The sequence below is a fragment of the Brassica napus genome, chromosome C9, assembly GCF_020379485.1.
Source record: "Brassica napus cultivar Da-Ae chromosome C9, Da-Ae, whole genome shotgun sequence".
NCBI lineage: Eukaryota > Viridiplantae > Streptophyta > Magnoliopsida > Brassicales > Brassicaceae > Brassica > Brassica napus.
Window position 1 is genome coordinate 1,321,861 of NC_063452.1, and position 19,582 is coordinate 1,341,442.

A 19,582-nucleotide genomic window follows, 5' to 3' on the forward strand; every position below is an offset into this window, starting at 1 on the left:
TGGTTCTGATGTATAAAAACCTAAAAATATCTAAATAACCAATATATCTGAAACGGATTCCGAATATTTGTACCAAAAATAACTATATGATCCGTTTCAATCCGAATATTTTGAATATGGCGACACATCTATAATATAAATCAATAATTAGGAAAAATAAATATCAATTTCTAAAAACATAAGTTAATACCTGAACGCGTGGATCAAGTTCTAGTTAATTATTTTAAAATATGAGTACCATATTTCAGCATGTTCGACACTATATTTAGATTATGCCCTTCTAAAAACTCGTTGAAAGTGAAAAGAGAAAATTGCCTATCAAAATGCGACTAATTCAGGTTACATAAGGTCATTTGTGTAACATGGACAAGATAACTCTTTAGCTCTTGGCCGTCCTTTCGTTATTCTTGCCTCTTTCTATCCCAATGAACTATTGTGCGTTAACATCAACCCAAAAAGGTAAGCCATGTCACAACTTTTGAAAGAACTTAAGTTTTTTTGAAAGAACTTAAGAAACATGACTCTTTTAAAACAGATTAATATAATATACTTGTTTGGCCAACTCTTAATTAAATCAATTTTTTAGTAATAATGTTGCCCCTGACATTTTTTTTTAGGCACAGATTTAAAGAGGCATTTATCATATATCAAAATGAATTTGATGTGCTAACAAAAGTTTAGTTTTCTATCATTTTGTATAGGCCATAAGTTAGTGCATGGCCACTTTCTTATGAGGATCGACTCTGTTTAAGAGTAAACTTAAATCATAGATAAGTAATGTGTACTAAATTTTAGGTTTTACAAATTTGAGATTTTTAAAGTTTTAGTTCAAACCGACAAGATTGTAAAATAGAGTAACAACAAGTTATTAAGAAAAATATAAATTTACAAAATAAAACAATAATATGATATAAAGGATCATTTCAATATTTAAATATTTTAAAAAATTAAAATATACTCCCTCCGTTATTTTATAATTGACGCTTTAGGAATTTTAATTTGTTTTTATATACTTGCCGTTTCCAGAATTTTAGACAGCAAATAAGATAAACTGATTTCTTTTACCTTTTTTGTATGAGCTGTCGTATTAATATTGTGGAGTAAATTAATATGTATAAAGGTTAAAATAGGCATTATGTTAGTTTCTTAAATTTGTGTGAAAACTCCTAAAACATCAATTATTATAAAAGAACGGAAGGAGTATAAATTAACTATAAAATTATTTTTTGAATACTATTTTATCTAATTATATTACCACTGGATAAGTGTTTTACATCATTTTTTACGTTCAAAATTTCAAAAAACAGTATTAACAGTTTTTAGTATAATTTTTTTTAAAAAGAATTTAAATGTATTAGTATTCCTTTTGTTTGTATATATTTTTACCAAAATATTGAATAACTGGAGTTTTGACTAAACTTTTATTCTTTTAAATGTACAACCACTTACATCCCTTTGAGTATTGCCCAAGTAAATCTGCTAACTGTCATCAGTCTTAAATTAATCTCTATCTCTAGTAAATCGCAATCTCTTAATACCAATTTAATAGATGGAAGAAAATAACCACCAAAATATTAATCCCTTTTTGTCCCCAATTTATAAAAACTCTGCGCCATAAACTTAGCCACGTCAGCCTTAAGAAAGCGCCACGTCACGTCACCCACCTGTACAGATCTCTTTCCCCGGCTGCTCCAATATATATTGGAACGATCCCCACCAGCGAAAACCTTTCTTCATTATAAACTGCATGTGCATCGACCCGACCCGGCCCGACGCAACCCGACCCGCATTTCTCACCCGTTTGTTTCTCCTGCTCCCGCCGCCGTGAAAACAACCGAGATTCCTCGCATGCCGATGACGATTGCGGTGACGCCATCACGCCAAACAGATCGATCAGCCTCTCCTTTCGCGACGGCGGCGAAGACGGTGACGCCGGTGGCCGTTGTCTCCGACGGACAGGGGAAGGACGCGCTGATCTCGTGGTTTCGCGGCGAGTTCGCCGCCGCCAACGCGATTATCGACGCCGTGTGCTCGCATCTCAGGGAGGCTGTTCCCGGATCGGAGTACGACGCCGTCTTCGCCGCGATCCATCGCCGGCGCCTGAACTGGATCCCCGTTCTCCAGATGCAGAAGTATCACTCCATCGCGGAGGTGGCGATCGAGCTTCAGAAACTGGAGGCGAAGAAGGCGGAGGATCTGGTGGAGGAGATGAAAACGGAGACGGCGGAGGATCTGAAACAGAGCCGAACAGAGACGGCGGAGATGAAGAGCGTTTGTTTTAACGGCGAGAAGCTGACGGAAAATGAACTTAACGGAGACGTTGAAGACGATTCTCCGAGTAGTGATATCACTGATTCAGGTAAGTAGCAGTAAAAACTTTCCCTATATAGACTTGAGTTTTTTTCATAAGCTTTAATCTGAATCTGAGTCTTAATTTTTTTTTAGTTCTGTCTTTAATTATTTTTCGTGTGTTTCCTTTTTTGCATAAAAGCATATTCTTTGAAGTTTGGTCATTTGATTCTCTGTACACAGCAAACTAGTTCTGTGGTTGGTGACGACAGAAAAAAACTCCATTAAAATGTGGGAATAGGTTTTAAAAAGTATTTTTTGAATAAATTATATTTAGTAAAGAAACAAATCGAATATTTAATTTTATAAGAAATAAAAATGTTTTTTTCAGACTCATTCAAGTTTCAAGATTCAAGTACGTGTTTCCCTCACCTGGATCCGATATGTATTCTAAAAAATTTTGACTATTAGATTCATAATTTGTGAATTTTTAATCAGATGTTATTGCAACATTTATGGCATGGATCCGATTTTCATTAACATTTTTTTTACTAAAATAACCAGATTCTCCGTAAAGAAATAAAAATTTGTTTTTTCTCCGTCAACACTAAACCCCTATCAAATCGTTAAGCTAATACCATGAAAATATACTTGATTCTTTTTAAAAATAGAAAATATGACTAATGGGGTTTCTCTAAAAAGTAAAGTTTACGCTATACTTTGATTTAAAAATATTAACGTGTAACGCATTTACAAAAGAAATTATAATTTATTAAGAATTTTTTTGTTGGTATATTAAGCGGTTTTTGTAGTCTAGAGATTGTATTCTCTTTTAATTCTTATATTTCAAAATAATATTTTATAGCGTATGGACACACTAAAAACAGATTAAAATTCGATTATAAATACAATATTTTATACCTAATTATTTTAGTAAATTATTAATTTAATAAATTTAATTATTTCTTAAGAATAATTTTAATGCTAATAAAATACATAAGAAAGCCTTTTAAATTTTTATTATTTGAGACAAATTTAACCGAGGAAGTGTTTTATTATTTTATTATTTAATTTGTTTACTTTTAGCTTTTCTTTTGAAAAAGTTTACTTTTAGCTTTGTGCGTAAGTTAATTTCTTGAAATTTTTGTTACTGATAATACGATAAGACCTTTGCATTAATAAAATAAAATAAAATTGTACCCAGTGTTAAAAAAAAAAAATTTAAGACAACTTTGATGAGATTGAGAATCGTACAAAAGGACGAATCTGTTGTAAACAGGTTCGAAAAGCATAATCTTGAAAAGTCTCTGACTTTCAGAAGATAAAGAACTAGAAAACGCAGTCGTTTTGAAACGTTTCGCTTTTTTAAGATTAGGATTCCCGTTTCTCAATGTAAGTGGCTTGTGTGTACAAGTACACAAGTGGTAGCAACCATTTTTGTTGTTGTCTTCTGCTGCTTTATGCCGTGTTCGTTTACATGTCGCGCGACCTGCGACATGCGACTGATCGCAGGTCGTAGGTTGTTGTTCGTTTTGCTGTCGCGTAACATGCGACCTGCGATTGGTCGCAAGTCGCAAGTCGCAGGTTGTTGTTTGTTTTGATGTCGCGCGACTGATCGCGCGACCAGTCGCGGGTTCCCATTTAAGTCGCCCGAAAAAACAGCGATTAAAAATTAAGAAAAATTTGATCGCGCGACTGGTCGCAGGTCGCAGATCGCAGGTCGCGCGACACGTAAACGAACATAGTTTTAGTCGCAGGTCGCATGTTTAGTCGCAGGTCGCAAGTTGCAAGTCGCGCGACACATAAACGAACGTAATCTTAGTCGCAGGTCGCGCGACACTTAAACGAACATTGCAGTGTTGATGTAACTGTAAAACGCATCAAAGGGGTATCAATCTCACATTGATTCGCGTGTGATGATTTTTATTGCGTTTTGTATTTTTATTTCTCTTTCCGGATGGGGAGCTCTTGGCAGCCGTTGGATCTAGTTACAACTAGGTCGTCATCAATCATGGTCCCCACGATTTTTCGTGCCGCCCTTCTTTTATTTTTCTTTTTTCTCCTGAACGTTCGAATCCTTCACGCCTCACGAGCAGCCTTTTTTTAATATATTTTTTATATTTCATAAAAAAGGATCCAAGTATTTTTTGTTTTACAATATAAGGTATTTTATATTTTATACAATTTTATAACTATTCTATAACTTTTATGAACAATCAGATTATATTCAATTTATATATTTAGTGACATTTTTAAAGTAAAGCACCTTTTTAATATTCGTTTTTAAATAAACAACTGCTTATTTAATGAAAAGTCAGTTTTTTTTTTTGCTTTTTGTTCACGGCCATGCAGTGTAAAAAGGTTATTTTATTTTTAAGAGATCTTTTGACCTGTCTACCAGTCTTGGGATTTTTTATCGTGATGTGTGTGTATTTATTCACTCATGTTGAAAGTTGAAGTTTAGGTAACGTATAGAATGAGACACGTGCACCAAGGCATAGACTTCGTAGTTTTGTCTTTCTACATTGGGATCCCAGTGTCAGATTCACATTGACTATAAGTTCATAGAATGGTCCATGATGATATTGTTCATGCATTGGACTAAAAGAAGAAAATTGTTTTTACTCTAGTTCGATGGTGTTTTCACTAAAGCCAAAAGATCACATTGAATTTGTAACTTTGTCTTCTTCATTGAATCTCTGACTTTCTCTGATACACTTTACAAGACAAGGAGAAACTATAAGTTCTAGAATGGTCCATGAGAGATGAAGAAACTGTCTTTACTCACTAGTTGATCGTTTTCTCACTAAAGACAACTTAGACAAGTGTCAGTGTATCATATTAGTTAACCAAAAACTTTTAATTTTATGTTTTGTTACATAGGTTCTCATCAGGATGTTCACCATACTGCTGCTGCGGATACTCCACAGATTATATGCCAGAACCATGAAGATTGTGATGCACGTTCATCTGAGATCAAACCTATCAAAGGTTTCCAAGCCAAGGAGCAAGTGAAAGGCCACACTGTGAGTGGTTTGATGAAATCTTTTGATGGAACTTTTGAAATGTAAACTGACTTTTGAATGAAACTTTTTGGACAGGTGAATGTTGTGAAAGGACTAAAGATGTATGAAGAGTTACTAAAAGAAGAGGAGTTAACCAAGCTGATAGACCTTGTTGCTGATCTCCGAGAAGCTGGCCAAAATGGGAAGCTTTCAGGTGACTTTTTCTTACTCTATCACATGACTTTTTAAAGAGTTTTTCCTGGTGCTTACTCATGATAAATGAATACAGGTGAGACCTTTATCCTCTTCAACAAGCAGATAAAGGGGAACAAGAGAGAGCTGGTTCAGCTTGGTGTCCCAATCTTTAGCCATGCGAGGGATGAAAACACCAACGACAGCAACAACTCTGGTAAGGAATCACTCTGATCTACAGGACTCGGTCTAAATGGTTTGATGTAAGTGGTTGAGAATCTGTTGGTTTGCAGTTAACATAGAGCCAATTCCACCACTTCTTGAGAGTGTCATTGATCATTTTATCACATGGAGACTCATCCCTGAGTACAAGAGACCAAACGGCTGCGTCATCAACTTCTTTGAAGAGGTAAATGATATCTACATTGATCACACAATCTTATTATCACTTTGAATTAACGTTTAGGATTATGTTCTTGTCTGCAGGGTGAACACTCACAGCCTTTCTTGAAACCACCTCATCTTGAACAACCAATCTCCACTCTTGTCCTCTCTGAATCAACAATGGCCTTTGGACGTATTCTCTCTAGTGACAATGAAGGCAACTTCAGAGGACCTTTGACTCTTCCTCTCAAACAAGGGTAAGTAAAAATAAAATAAAATAAAAACTTTCTTCACTTAAAAATAGTGTTATTATTTTTTATTTTATTTTTTATTTTTATCTCTACTAACGTTGCTGAAACCTGATCTTTGTAGATCTCTGTTGGTGATGAGAGGAAACAGTGCAGACATGGCAAGGCATGTAATGTGCCCATCACAAACCAAAAGAGTAAGCATCACATTCTTTCGTGTACGTCCTGAGATAAACAACCACAACAGTCCTCACAATGATGGTGTAATGACAATGTGGCAACAACAACCACGTCACTACCCAATGGCACCAACTCCATACTATGATCATTCACTTGAAATGATGCCAAAACTCGGAGTCCTTCCACCAATGGTCATAATGGCACCACCACCGGTTCAACCAATGGTACTATCAAGTCCCAGTGTGATGGGAACCGGTAATGGTACCGGTGTTTTCTTACCATGGGCCTCAGCTAGCTCAAGAAAACATGTGAAGCATTTGCCTCCACGCGCACAGAAGAAGCGATTGCTTCCTCCTCCTCCTCCTCCTCCTGCTGCTGCTTCTTCTCCTGCTGGAGAATCCACCTCTGAGCCTGTGATCAGTGTAGGTGGAGCCTGAGCCTAAAGCCAAGCCACTTCGATCTGGTCACATGTCTCAAGCCATGTTCTGTTTCTTTCTCTTTTGTTCCTGTCTTTTTCTTTCTTTCGAATTCAGTTTAGGTTTTAACTCAGGGTTTATAGATAGAACTAAAGTTTTCTTAAATCTCAAGAGGCATGTGTTCTTTTCTGTTTTTGTTTTTGTGTACTATTTTATTTATCAGTCTATATTCTCAAGATCTTGCCTTCATTGAACAAAAGCATACAAGAAAATCACTATGTGATTGGTGTTATCGTTTATTCTCTCTGTTTTTCTTATTTGACATTTATACACACGAATTAAATAAGAAAATATTTAATTTTGTAAATTTTCTATAATACTATTTATTCCATTCCAAAAAGATGCACGTTTTAGAATTTTTACGCTATTAATTTTGTTTCTTTTTTGTATTTAACGGTTTTCCAAAACTTTGACCAATAAAATTTCAATAAACACAATTTTTTTTAAAAATATATAATTTATCATTAAATAATAAAAAATGTAAAAACTATGTTTTTACATAATTTTTTTTTAAAACATTAATTTTTTCGGAACAAAAAGAGTACTGACTATTTATATAACCACAATTTAACCAACAGAAAAAAAATATAAAAGTCAATAAAATTTACACCAAAAGTCGAAAACATCAGCCAAGTTGAAATAAAAAATTCTCTAAAACATCGTATACAATTAAACAAAGGAGGGAGTATTAAACAAAGAGACATTAAAGCATCACTATGTGATTCGTGTTACCTTATAGTAAGTGAGACTATATGCATATTTCAAGATTTGCAAAAATACATTTCCAAAACCATAAACACTCACTTGAATTGACTGTTCCAAAGATGGAAAGTTCATGTATCCATTGACCAATAACCAGAACGCATATTTTGTATCTTCGATTACATATTTCAAGAACGGAAACAATATAATTCTTTTCTTGGCCAGAGACGAGAAGGAATAGAATAAATATATCCCATGTCAAAGCATTACAAGGAAACTATATCACAAAAACTCAGAACTATATATAAATAGGTCGTTAGTTTATCTCTTTCTTTTCCACCCTTCCTCATTCTCCACTGATACACAAATGGATCTGATCTTCGAGACTCAGAGAGGTTCATCATTCTCCATTGAAGTGGGTTACTTCGATACGGTTCTAGAGATCAAAGGGAAGATCGAGAAGTATCAACGCATCCCTGTCCCCACACAAACCCTTGTCTTCCAAGGCAAGGTTCTTCAAGACGATCACAATATCGAGCAATGTGATCTCTTCAACAACTCTCGCCTCCATCTCTTCATCTCTTCTCCTGGTAACAACGACAAAAACCGCATCAAGCAAGAGCTCAAACCCGAGCCGCCAAACTCAACAGAACAACAGATCATCGACAACTGTAATCAAGATTCCAGCAACAACAAGAAAAAGAAGGCGAGGGTGGTTACGATGGTGGTGCTGAAATGGGGGACCACGAAGATTCCAGTGGAGGTGAACGTAGATGATAACGTTGGAGTGCTGAGGAAAGAGCTGGCCAAGATTCAACAGAGGTTTGAGTTAAACAAGCCTCAACCTCAAGAAGGCTATTTCTTCATATACAAGAAGAATGTAATGGACGATGACCGGTCATTCCGGTGGCACCGTGTTGAACTTGGTGATGTAATTGAGCTATCCGATGGAAGTGTTTCCGGTGGCTCTTAATGGTTCGGATGTAATCTTTTTTTTTTTCTGGTGTAAACAATATTAAAATCAGATTTATCTTTTTTTTCCCAAAGAGACTGCGTTTCGACCATGTCATGTTTCATAATACACCAAAAAAAAAGATTATGTATGAGCAATTTCTAATTTTTTTTTTTGAATGAATGTTAAATTAATTAAAAAGAAAATAAACTGTTTTGTACACAACAAATTTGCTTAAAGAAAACGTTAGTTATATCATCATCACTTCCTCTTTCTCTCGCTCTCTCTCTCTCTGTGCTCTCTTTCTTCTTCATCAGTATCTATTGATCTTAAAACACCATTGATAGCAGCTATGCTGGTCCCCGTAGACACTACGTATGGCTCAACGTTCGACATCGAGCTGAACCTCAACGATAAAGTGTTAGACATCAAAAACAAGATCGAGAACTCTCAAGGCATCCCTGTTTGCATGCAAACCCTTACCCACAACGGCGAGCCTCTTCTTAACGACGATCTTGATCTCAATACATGTAACATCGTCGCAAACTCTCGCCTCCTTCTCCTTCTCGACTTACCTTATGAAGAAGACGACAACCAAGTGCTTCAGCCACAGCCAACAGAGCAATCTCTAGCTCCCGTTCAAGATTCGCTCGGACAGTTTCAAGATTGGTCTGCGATGGCGAGGAGCATCTTCCGTGAGATGCTTGATCAACCGGAGCAATCTCTGGGACGGTCTGCGATGATGGCGAGACAAGATTTGCTGCAAAGTGAGCCGTCTTCTACGTCAAACACATTTGGAGAGGATCTTCCTTTGCCAACAGAAGGTTTCAGTAACGTGTTACACACGGCACAGTCTACAATACCCTCAAACACATTTGGAGACTTATTTTTTGGTGACGATCCTCATTTGCCAGAAGGTTTCGGTAACGTGCTTCACACGGAACAGTCTACAATACCCTCAAACACATTTGGAGACTTATTGTTTGGTGAGGATCCTCCTTTGCCAACAGAAGGTTTCAGTAACGTGCTTCACACGGAACAGTCTACATTACCGTTTGGAGACACATTTTTCGGTGAGGATCCTCCTTTGTCCACTGAAGATTTCGCTAACATTAAAAGTTTCATGTCCGAGGGCACAACAGAAGATACCTTGATGAACACGCAACAAGCGTCTCATACGGAGCAGCCTGGTAGGGTTTTAAGCAGCAGTCAAGTGGTTCAAACCGAGAAGGCTCCACTGATGAAAGAGGTCATTAACGTTCCAGATTCGCCTGTGAAGAAGGTGAGGAAGTTCAGAAAGCCACCGCAGAGACTGAGAGTAATGGTGTTGCCACATTCACCTGATAACGAGCCTGTGAGTAAGGTTCCTGTTAGTGTGATGGCTAATGAGAACGTTGAGGAGCTAAGGAAAGAGCTGGAGAAGCTTCGAGAGAGGAACGAGTTAAAGCTACCTCAAGGAGGGTACTTCTTTATACACAAACAGAACGTGTTGGACGATGATCAGACATTCTTGTGGAACGGTGTAGCTCACGGTGACACGATTGAGGTTTTCCCAGGATATGTTACCAAAGACGGACGAGTTAATCAAAGATATCGTCGTTAACTCTCTGTGCAAGTCTCCTCTTTCCCCTTATAGCTTTTGTTTTGTTCAAAGTTTACTCTCTCTTTTTTTTTGTTTCACATCTTTGTGCAAATATGCTAAAAAAAAGACATGTAATTACCTATATGAGCTGAAAGAAGAGAGACTTGATGTTGTTTTTGAACACTTAAAGTTCTCTGTTTGGTCTAGATGACATCTCTTCGAGACGATCTTGATGTCAAACAGTGTCGTAACGTCCTCCACAAGTATCATCTGACCATAATAACCCTAATCACAGCAAATATCAAGTGCTTCATCAAGCTGAGAAATCTCTATTACTGTCAAATTCAGTAAAGATCAATGATCCTTTAAGTTAAGCTCTACTTTCTGAAATCTCCTGAACATTTATAGTTTTCAGTTTTCTCTTGAAGTTTATTGCGTTCTTCAAATTAAAACCAAATATCACACTGAATAACCCACTACACACTAATACCGTGTGTATGAAGTTACAATCAAAAACTTTTAAAAAATTTCATATATTCTCATCAATAATGCTCATGAGTTGTTCACCAAACTACTACACCCATATTATATCACCACGATCATTTTCAATCAAGCCTATATCAAAGGTCTCCAAGTCTGCCTCAAGATGGGTATCTCTTTACATAAAAAAAAAAGAGAGAATGTAAGGCCATCTTTTAACGCAGGATCTAATGAGTTTTTTTAAAAGGGGACCCCACACTTTTCATAAAAACCGGCTGCAAATGTCGCGAAATAAGAAACGGGTTTGGTCCGTTTGTTACACTATTTCGCGGGCCCACGACACGTGGCGGCCCGCGATTGGTTCGGTTTTTAATTTTTTTTTTTTTAATCAGATAAAAAAAAAAAATTAAAAACCCAAACGAGTTTTACCCGATAATCATGCTCTAATGGATTATGACCAGCCATTCCGTGTGGCACCATGTTGATAAACGGCTATACAAATTGATAATCTTCAATGGAAGTGTTTCAGGTGCTGTTTAATAGCCACAAAAATTGGATTCAAAAACGTTATGTATTTATATATAGAACAAAAAGTATGAGACATTGTTCAAACCTGATAAAAAAGATTGATCGAGATTAATCTCCAAGAAGATAAATCACCGTTCCTTCTTTTATATGATCACTAAGTCATAGAAGAAAAATATCCCTAATCATAGAATAACGACTTACACTTGATAGGAAAGATCAGTCAAGATAAGTAGGGATGTGTAGACTCGGATTGATGTAGCATAAAGCACCAGTGGTCTAGTGGTAGAATAGTACCCTGCCACGGTACAGACCCGGGTTCGATCCCGGCTGGTGCATTATTTTTTCAATCAAAAACAAAATGAGGAAGAACAGAGGGGTCAATACTTCGGGTTATGGTGTCGGATCTCTTTTTTTTAAAAAAACTCCGCATTTTATCCTAACGAAAGAAGGTAAATTTAAAAACTTGCGTCACAAGTCAAATCACTTTCCTCGCTCTCCCGCTCCCTCTCTTTACTCTCTTCTTCACCAGTCTCCACCATTGATACAGCTATGAAGTTGTTCTTCTACCACAGGAAAGTCTTGCTGTTCTCCATTGAACTAGATCCCTCAAATACAGTTCTAGAGATGAAACAAAAGATCGAAAAGACCAAACGCATCTCTGTTTCCAACCAAACCATTTTCTTCAAAGGCAAGATTCTATTGGCAGATCGAGACTCTCTCACTCTCACGCAATGCAAGATCTTCAACAAATCACGTCTCGAGTTATACTTCTGCCGTTCACGTCTACGTCACGACCTCCGTCAAGCGCTTCAGCAAACAGAGCAATCTCCAGCTCCGGCGTCAACGTCGGTTAAAGATGTCATTATCATTGAAGACTCTCCTGAAAAGAATCAAGATTCGACTCTGGTTCTCCATCAAACCGAGAAAGCTCTAGTACCACCATCGTGTTCAGTTGATGAGCTCTCTGCCCTTGAAGAATGGCTTATGGCAACGGAAGGAAACGTTAGTGTTCAAGAACCGTCGTGGAGATACGATAACTATCAAGATTGGCTTCAAAGAGAGCAATCATCTTCTACGTCAAACACATTTGAAGCTGAAGCATTCTTTAACCCAGGAAACGTTAGTGTTCAAGAACCGTCGTGGAGAAACGAAAACAGCCAAGATTGGCTTCACAGAGAGTCATCATCTTCTACGTCAAACATATTTGGAGAGTTATCGTTCCTTGCGGATGTTCCTTTGTCAACAGAACTTTTCGACATGCAAAGGTTCGGCTATACGAGTACAGCCCAAGAACAGAGGATCAACGATCAAGATCTGCCTGCGAGTCAAGTGGTTCATCCCCAGAAAAGAGACGTGATTAACATTCCAGATTCGCCTGAGAGCAGCAGCAAGAAACGGGCCAAGAATCTTTCGACAGTGATGGTGTTGTCATTTCCCGTTAATGATGCACCTGCGATGAAGTTTCCTGTGGAGGTGAACCCCAGCGAGAACGTTGAAGTACTGAGGACAGAGCTGGCGAAGATGCAGCAGAGGTGTCAGTTACTTCTCCCTGAAGGAGGGTACTTCTTTATACACAAAACACAAATTTTATACGAGAAGCAGTCATTCCGCTGGAACCGTGTTGCTCAGGGAGATACGATTGAGATTTTTCCAGGAAGTGTTACCCGATGACCAACGTACAAACACTCGAACATAACTATGTTGCAGTAGTATTCTCATTCCTTTATAGCTTCACAGCTTTCTGCAAATATATGCTGACAGAAATGTAATTACCGGTATGAGCTGATACGAAGAGACTCGTTCCTGTTGTTGGACACTTTAGGTATAAACAAACCTAATAAATAAAACTTGATCAAGATCAATCTTCAAAACGATAAATCACCATACCGTCTTTTAAATGATCATTGGCTTATGTGTCAATACTTTGGCTTATGTGTCAGATCTCTATTTAGAAAAAAACTGCGTTTCAAGTTTTATCGTACACAAAAGATGCTTAATTGACCGTTGGACCATTTTAGCAAAGGCGAAATATGGACGGTCGATATTAGTGTAACGAAAGAAGGTAAATTAAATGACTTGCGTCGCAAGTCAAATCACTTACCTCGCTCTCGACTCTTTTCTTCACCAGTCTCCACCACTGATACAGTTATGGAGGTGTTCTTCGAGCGCAATAATGTCATTCTATTCTCCATGGAATTAGATCCCTCGACTACAGTTCTAGAGATGAAACAAGAGATCAAAAAGTCTACAGGCATCGCTGTTTCCGACCAAACCATCTTCTTCAAAGGCAAGCTTCTATTTGCAGATCGAGACTCTCTTACTCTCACGCAATGCAAGATCGTCAAAAAATCTCGTGTCGAGTTATACTTCCCCCTTTCACGTTACAACATCAGTCTAATCCTTCAGCAAATGCAGCAATCTCCAGCTCCGTCAACGTCGGTTAACATTGAAGATTCGCCTGAAAAGAATCAAGATTCGAACGTGATGGACAAGAGCAACGACGGTCATCAAGTGCTTCATCAACTCGAGAAATCTCTAGTACCATCATGGTCAATTGATGAGGTCTTCGGCACTCAAGAATGGCCTGCGGCAACGGAAGGAAACGTTAGTGTTCCAGAACCGTCGTGGAGAAACAACAACGTCCATCAAGCTTGGCTTCAAAGAGAGTCATCATCTTCTACGTCAAACATATTTGGAGACTTCTTGTTCGATGAGGACAACAACCAAATGCTTCAGCCAACAGAGCAATCTCTAGCTCAGTCAACGTCGGTTCAAGCTTCGCTCGGAGAGTATCAAGATTGGTCTGCGGTGGAGAGGAGCATCTTCTTTCAGATGCTTGATCAACCGGAGCAATCTCTGGCAGGGTCTGCGATGGCGAGACAGGACAAGAATCAAGAATTGTTTCAAAGTGGGCCATCTTCTACGTCAAACACATTCGGAGGGGATCTTCCTTTGCCAACAGAACTTTTCAGTAACATTCAAAGTCACTGGCCTGCGAGTACAACCCAAGAACATAGGATCAGCGATCAATATTTGCCTGTGAGTCAAGTGGTTCAGACCCAGACACCTACGAGGTCGATCAGACACGTGATTAACATTCCAGATTCGCCTGAGAATAGCAGCAAGAAACGGGCCAAGAATCTTTCGACAGTGATGGTGTTGTCATTTCCCGTTAGTGACACACCTGCGATCAAGTTTCCTGTGGAGGTGAACGCGAGTGATAACGTTGAAGTACTGAGGACAGAGCTGGCGAAGATGCAGCAGAGGTGTCAGTTACTTCTCCCTGAAGGAGGGCACTTCTTTATACACAAAACACAAATTTTATACGAGAAGCAGTCATTCCGCTGGAACCGTGTTGCTCAGGGAGATACGATTGAGATTTTTCCAGGAAGTGTTACCCGATGACCAACGTACAAACACTCGAACATAACTATGTTGCAGTAGTATTCTCATTCCTTTATAGCTTCACAGCTTTCTGCAAATATATGCTGACAGAAATGTAACTTTGTTCCTGTTGTTGGACATTTTAAGCTTTGTGTTATGTCATTAGTATAGGAACAAGTATAAAGATCAAATGTCAGAATGTGTGTTGACAAATAAAACTATAGATCGCATTAACTTGTTTATGAAAAGACTACAAAGTACAGACTAATAGTGTATGTAAGATGTTGCTCAGTTACATATTTTTCAAAACCAATAAGACTGAGAGTTTCAAAGAGTGAACATTCATTTACTTTATTAAAGCTCGTCCTTCTGTGATTCTTGGAGGCATTGCTCATCCCAGTAGTAAGGGAACTTCAACCTCGCAGCAGTGTGTGGCATAAACCAGTCATCGTAGGTAAAGCTGTTAGAAAAAAAAAGCAATGTTCAAATGATAAGTGAAAGGACAGAGACACATATAATATCTATATGCAAATTGGTGGAAACAGATGTTGCATACACTTTAATGGGCGGCCGAGATATAATAACCAACACCTGCAGGTCCTCTTGACCAGTGTTCTTGACCTGTAAGAACCGTAATAGATGAATGTAAGCTAGTTTCATCTCATAAACCCAAAGAGTTTTTTTTAACAGAAGATAAGCCATCTTTCTCTGATTTACTTGTATATACATTGATTGTCAAAAAGGCCGTTGTACTAAATCATTGTTCTCTGTATACAACATGCAGCAAGTCTAACACTCTCAAGCAATCTTAGGCAAAAGATATGATTGGTTATCATCAGCCTTGCACTACGTTCACTAGCGTTTTTATCAAAATTACCAATTAACACACAAAACTCGAACAAACATGGACTTCAAAGCGACGTTAACTTAAGAGTCTATGCAATCATCTGGGAAGATATGGGAGGTTGAAGACTTATACCTGATGAGCATCATTGATGGGAATATGAATAGTACCGTTGGCAAAGACTGGAAACTCAATTGGTTTCCCAGGGAAACTTCCATGTGTTTCCGCGAGATACAGAGTACCATTGCCTTTAAGGACAACGAAAACCTCTTCACAAGAGTGCCTGTGGATCGGTGTCCCTGAACCTGGAGCAAACGTTTGAAGCCATATCTCAACCTGTAAAAACCAAAACAAGTCACGATCACAAATCCAATAATGAAATAAACAACGGAAAAGAAAAAGAAACATGGGTGTTTAGTTAAAGATTCATGAAACACTACTACCTCTTTCATTCCGTGCAAAACAGAGCCAGCAACAGTCATGTGAGAAAGGCCTGGCCTTCCATAGTTATCCTGAGGAAGTTCACTTATATTCCTCACGATTGGCAACCCTAGATTCACCATTCAATATCCCAAAACCAACAAGTACTAACATCAGATTCTCTCTAATTAATACAAGAGATTGAGATTAAACTTCTACTCTTATTATTATTATCATATATCTCTCACATAATCAGAAGTCAATCCGTATGAAAGCTGGTTCGAACCCGGGGCACAACGGAATCAAACACTTCGAGAAATGAGTCGGTCGAAAGTTCAGCACATTTTGATTTCTAATCGGAGATTCTAAGTGGGAGATTCGATTCTATCAATCTAATGGAACTAACGCTAAACAAGAGGGAATATGCAGTTTAAGAGCATAGTCTCCTTCCTACGTTGTGAATCGAAGCAACCTTATGGCGAGTATAAAAGGGATAAAGCGAGATTCACCATTGATCGGGCAAGGAGCTGCAAGAGTAGGTTCAGAGAAGTAGATCAGAAGAAACGCGACGGAGAAGACGGCGGCGATGGGAGATGATGAAGAGGAACTAACCGAAAGTAGGATCATTGCTATATCGCGATGCTTCGTCTAACAGTTTTTTTTTTCTCTCTTTAAAACTCTCCCAACTTATTAAAGATGAAGATACTTCGAAATAGGCCTGTAACTTTGTATATTTCTACATAAACCCCAATACTTTAAAAACGGTTAAAAGCCAATACTTATAAAATAATCCTAAATTATTACTCATATTTGTGAAGTTTAAATTAATATGGTAATATATGTCATGATTTATATCTAGAATACACAATTTTATTTTAGAATTTATTTCTAAAACTAAAAATATTATCCTTATTATATTATATAAGATATTTTAAAAAATTAAAATATCGTTGGTATGTGTAATATAAACATTTTAAATTGAATTCATTAAATTTTGTATTTTTATAATAAAATCGAGTTATATCCAACCAAGACTATTTAGAGTCAAAGTAAAATATAATATAAGCTTACATAAAATATAACAAAAATCTGAATAATATAATAATATAACTGAATCAGATAATCAAATTTATATAATTAATTGTTTTATCAATATTGTCATTAGTTAATTGTTTTACATAATTCATGATCAATCCGATAATGTGAAAAATGTAACTTAATAAATCAAAATCTGGTAGGAAAAAAAAAATCGCAAAGATTGACATTTTACTACTTGACTAGCCAATCAATTACTTACTGATCAGGACAATCGAAGTAGAAATATGGGTTAATGTGAAACATTTCAGAAAATATGGGCGATTATGGAAACTATAAGAAAATATGGGGTAGAGCGATCGGATAAATAAAACATTTGGAGAGAGAGAGAGAGAACGAGACTTGAGTTGTTGTTGTTGTGATGAGGATTCATGTTCTCCTGTGAAAGAAAAAAACCTTACCCGTTCCTCTAAAACCCTCCTCGTCCTTCATCTCCGGTGAGATTTCATTCTCAATCTTCTCCCTTTCAATTTCATAGTATCTGCGGTTTGCTTCTAATCAGGTTCGAATTTCAGTATTCTTCGAAATTTTTCTGAGAAATTAATCCTTTGAATCGATACGATTTTTGTCGTTGATAAGGTACACAAGTCGCTGAGAAGGATGAAGCTTAGGCTCTGTAGCGGCTTAACCAAACCGGGGCTCTTACTAGTCCACTTCATGCCACCATCGTTTCACTCACTCCCTTACCGACACGGGGGGCTAGGCCTTAACGTCCGTTGCGCCATCGCAAGTCGGAGACTTTCTTCAAACTCACCCAAAAGAGAAAGGCTTCGTCGCGACAACAAAGACATAGGGAAGAAGAGAGACTCTCCCTCTTCTCAGTCCCTCTACGCTCGTCCTAGTTTACTAGAAATGAACAAGGAGAAAGCTGCCAACCGCGCAAAAGTCTACGACTTCCTGCGCGGCGTCGGCATCGTCCCCGACGAGCTCGACGGCCTCGAGCTCCCCGTGACATCCGACGTGATGAAGGAGCGTGTAGACTTCCTCCACAAGCTGGGACTTACTATCGAAGACATCAACAACTACCCTCTAGTCCTCGGCTGTAGCGTGAAGAAGAACATGGTTCCCGTGCTAGACTATTTAGGGAAGCTAGGCGTGAGGAAGTCGACGTTCACAGAGTTCCTCAGACGCTACCCTCAGGTTCTGCACGCTAGCGTCGTGATTGACCTCGCTCCGGTTGTTAAGTACCTCCAAGGGCTTGACATCAAACCCGTCGACGTGCCTAGAGTGCTCGAGAGGTATCCTGAGGTGTTGGGGTTTAAGCTCGAAGGTACTATGAGCACGTCGGTTGCTTATTTAATTGGTATAGGTGTGGCGAGGAGGGAGATCGGTGGGATTCTCACTCGTTACCCCGAGGTTTTGGGGATGCGTGTAGCGAGAGTGATCAAGCCTCTCGTGGAGTATCTCGAAGGTGTTGGGATACCTAAGCTGGCGATAGCGAGGCTGATCGAGAAGCGGCCTCACATTCTCGGCTTCGAGTTGGACGACGCGGTGAAACGCAACGTCCAGACGTTGCGAGATTTCAACGTCAGAGAAGTTTACCTTCCTTCTGTGATCGCGCAGTATCCCGAGATCATGGGGATAGATCTTAAACCGAAGCTCGAGGCGCAGAGGGAGCTGCTTTCTTCGGTTATCGATCTAAACCCTGAGGATCTCGGGACTTTAGTCGAGAGGATGCCGCAGTTCGTTAGTTTAAGCGAGGCGCCTATGGTTAAGCACGTTGGTTTCCTTAAGGAGTGTGGATTCTCGGTGGAGCAGACGAGGGAGATGGTGATTGGGTGTCCTCAGGTTCTGGCCTTGAACATTGGGATAATGAAGCTTAGCTTCGAGTACTTTAGGAAGGAGATGAGGAGGCCTCTTCAGGATCTTGTGGACTTCCCTGCGTTCTTTACCTATGGGCTTGAGTCGACGGTGAAGCCGAGGCACAAGAGGATAGTCAAGAAGGGGATTAAGTGTTCGTTGGCTTGGATGCTGAACTGTTCAGAGGAGAAGTTTGAGCAGAGGATGAGTTATGATACTATTGATATTGAGGAAGTTGAGTCCGGTCCAGCTTCTTTTGATATGAGTACGTTGATGCAGCCTGAAAGAGAGGAGGAGGAGGAGGAGGAATCTGAGTACGAGGAGGAGGAAGATGATGATGAGGACGAGGAGTTTGGAACAAAAAGGTCGAATGGGAGATTCAGACAATGAAATGGAAGTAAAAAGGTTTGTGTCTTGATGGATGATCAGTTCGAACGGAACAGATTCTTTGTTGATTTAGAATCTCTTATCGTTGTAACGACTCTTTTTGTTCATGTTGATAACAGAACAATGTTCTATTATTCAGACAATGAATTCAAGTAAAAGTTTGTTTCTTAATGGATGATCAGTGGAGAATGATGTGCTTTGAATTCGAACAGAACAGATTCTTCCTAGTTGATAACAGAACAAGAATGTAATGATGTCTTTTGATACATAATGATTTTGCTTTGAATTCGAACATAACATATTCTTTGTTGATCAGAATATCCTCCTCATCATTGTATCCATTCGTTCTGTTCGTCTTGATTAGAAATGACATTATGGTCCAAACCGAACTTTTATTTTTTGGATCAAAATTTGGTTATGAATTCGGTTCGGCTCAGCTCAGCAGATTAAAAACAATTTGCTTGTCAATTTAGTTTAGGAATTGGTCGGTTTTCCATTTTTTTTTTAAAAAAAATAGTAATTAAATCATATTAATTTTAACTAGAGATGGCAATTGGGTTCACCCGCAACCCATTTGTCCCGTCCCGCTGTGGTACCATTTTCAGTTGGGTCTTTGCGGGTCTTACCGCTGCGG

At 38.5% G+C, this 19,582-nt stretch overlaps 5 protein-coding genes and 1 non-coding gene across 9 annotated transcripts; 5 read left to right on the plus strand and 1 right to left on the minus strand.

Moving 5' to 3' along the window:
• Positions 1-1,732: 1,732 nt before the first annotated feature.
• On the plus strand, positions 1,733-6,950 carry LOC106392271. Its single transcript, XR_007329178.1, has 7 exons — positions 1,733-2,359; positions 5,173-5,315; positions 5,391-5,508; positions 5,584-5,703; positions 5,780-5,895; positions 5,973-6,127; positions 6,243-6,950. It is a non-coding gene; the product is annotated as an RNA demethylase ALKBH10B (transcript).
• Positions 6,951-7,157: 207 nt separating this feature from the next.
• BNAC09G00320D (ubiquitin domain-containing protein 7SL RNA2) lies at positions 7,158-8,606 on the plus strand. Its single transcript, XM_013836208.3, has one exon. It carries the CDS (start codon positions 7,844-7,846, stop codon positions 8,447-8,449), a length of 606 nt encoding a protein of 201 aa, XP_013691662.1. The 5' UTR covers positions 7,158-7,843; the 3' UTR covers positions 8,450-8,606.
• A 41-nt stretch (positions 8,607-8,647) lies between these two features.
• On the plus strand, positions 8,648-10,031 carry LOC106394333 (ubiquitin domain-containing protein 7SL RNA2). Its single transcript, XM_013834905.3, has one exon. It carries the CDS (start codon positions 8,781-8,783, stop codon positions 10,029-10,031), a length of 1,251 nt encoding a protein of 416 aa, XP_013690359.2. The 5' UTR covers positions 8,648-8,780.
• A 1,060-nt stretch (positions 10,032-11,091) lies between these two features.
• Positions 11,092-12,689, plus strand: BNAC09G00340D. The gene has a single exon (XM_013833081.3). The coding sequence runs from the start codon at positions 11,568-11,570 to the stop codon at positions 12,687-12,689; it is 1,122 nt and encodes a 373-aa protein (XP_013688535.1). The 5' UTR covers positions 11,092-11,567.
• Positions 12,690-12,938: 249 nt separating this feature from the next.
• On the minus strand, positions 12,939-16,358 carry LOC106392275 (auxin-binding protein 1). Of its 3 annotated transcripts, XR_007329179.1 has the most exons (7): positions 16,176-16,358; positions 15,690-15,796; positions 15,382-15,582; positions 14,959-15,023; positions 14,753-14,862; positions 14,090-14,493; positions 12,939-14,010 (listed from the first exon to the last, which is right to left on the minus strand). XR_007329179.1 is itself a non-coding variant. In XM_048769577.1 (6 exons), exons 1-5 carry the CDS (start codon positions 16,291-16,293, stop codon positions 14,757-14,759), a joined length of 597 nt encoding a protein of 198 aa, XP_048625534.1. In that variant the 5' UTR covers positions 16,294-16,358; the 3' UTR covers positions 12,939-14,493; positions 14,753-14,756. The 3 variants fall into 3 exon arrangements, 2 of the variants coding, with proteins under 2 accessions (XP_048625534.1, XP_013688536.1); XM_048769577.1 differs by having other exon boundaries at positions 12,939-14,493; XM_013833082.3 differs by having other exon boundaries at positions 12,939-14,529.
• Positions 16,359-17,044: 686 nt separating this feature from the next.
• BNAC09G00370D (transcription termination factor MTERF4, chloroplastic) lies at positions 17,045-19,119 on the plus strand. Of its 2 annotated transcripts, none has more exons than XM_013833084.2 (2): positions 17,045-17,198; positions 17,341-19,119. In XM_013833084.2, exon 2 carries the CDS (start codon positions 17,362-17,364, stop codon positions 18,949-18,951), a length of 1,590 nt encoding a protein of 529 aa, XP_013688538.1. In that variant the 5' UTR covers positions 17,045-17,198; positions 17,341-17,361; the 3' UTR covers positions 18,952-19,119. The 2 variants fall into 2 exon arrangements, with proteins under 2 accessions (XP_013688538.1, XP_013688539.1); XM_013833085.3 differs by having other exon boundaries at positions 17,072-17,263.
• The last annotated feature ends 463 nt before the right edge of the window (positions 19,120-19,582 follow it).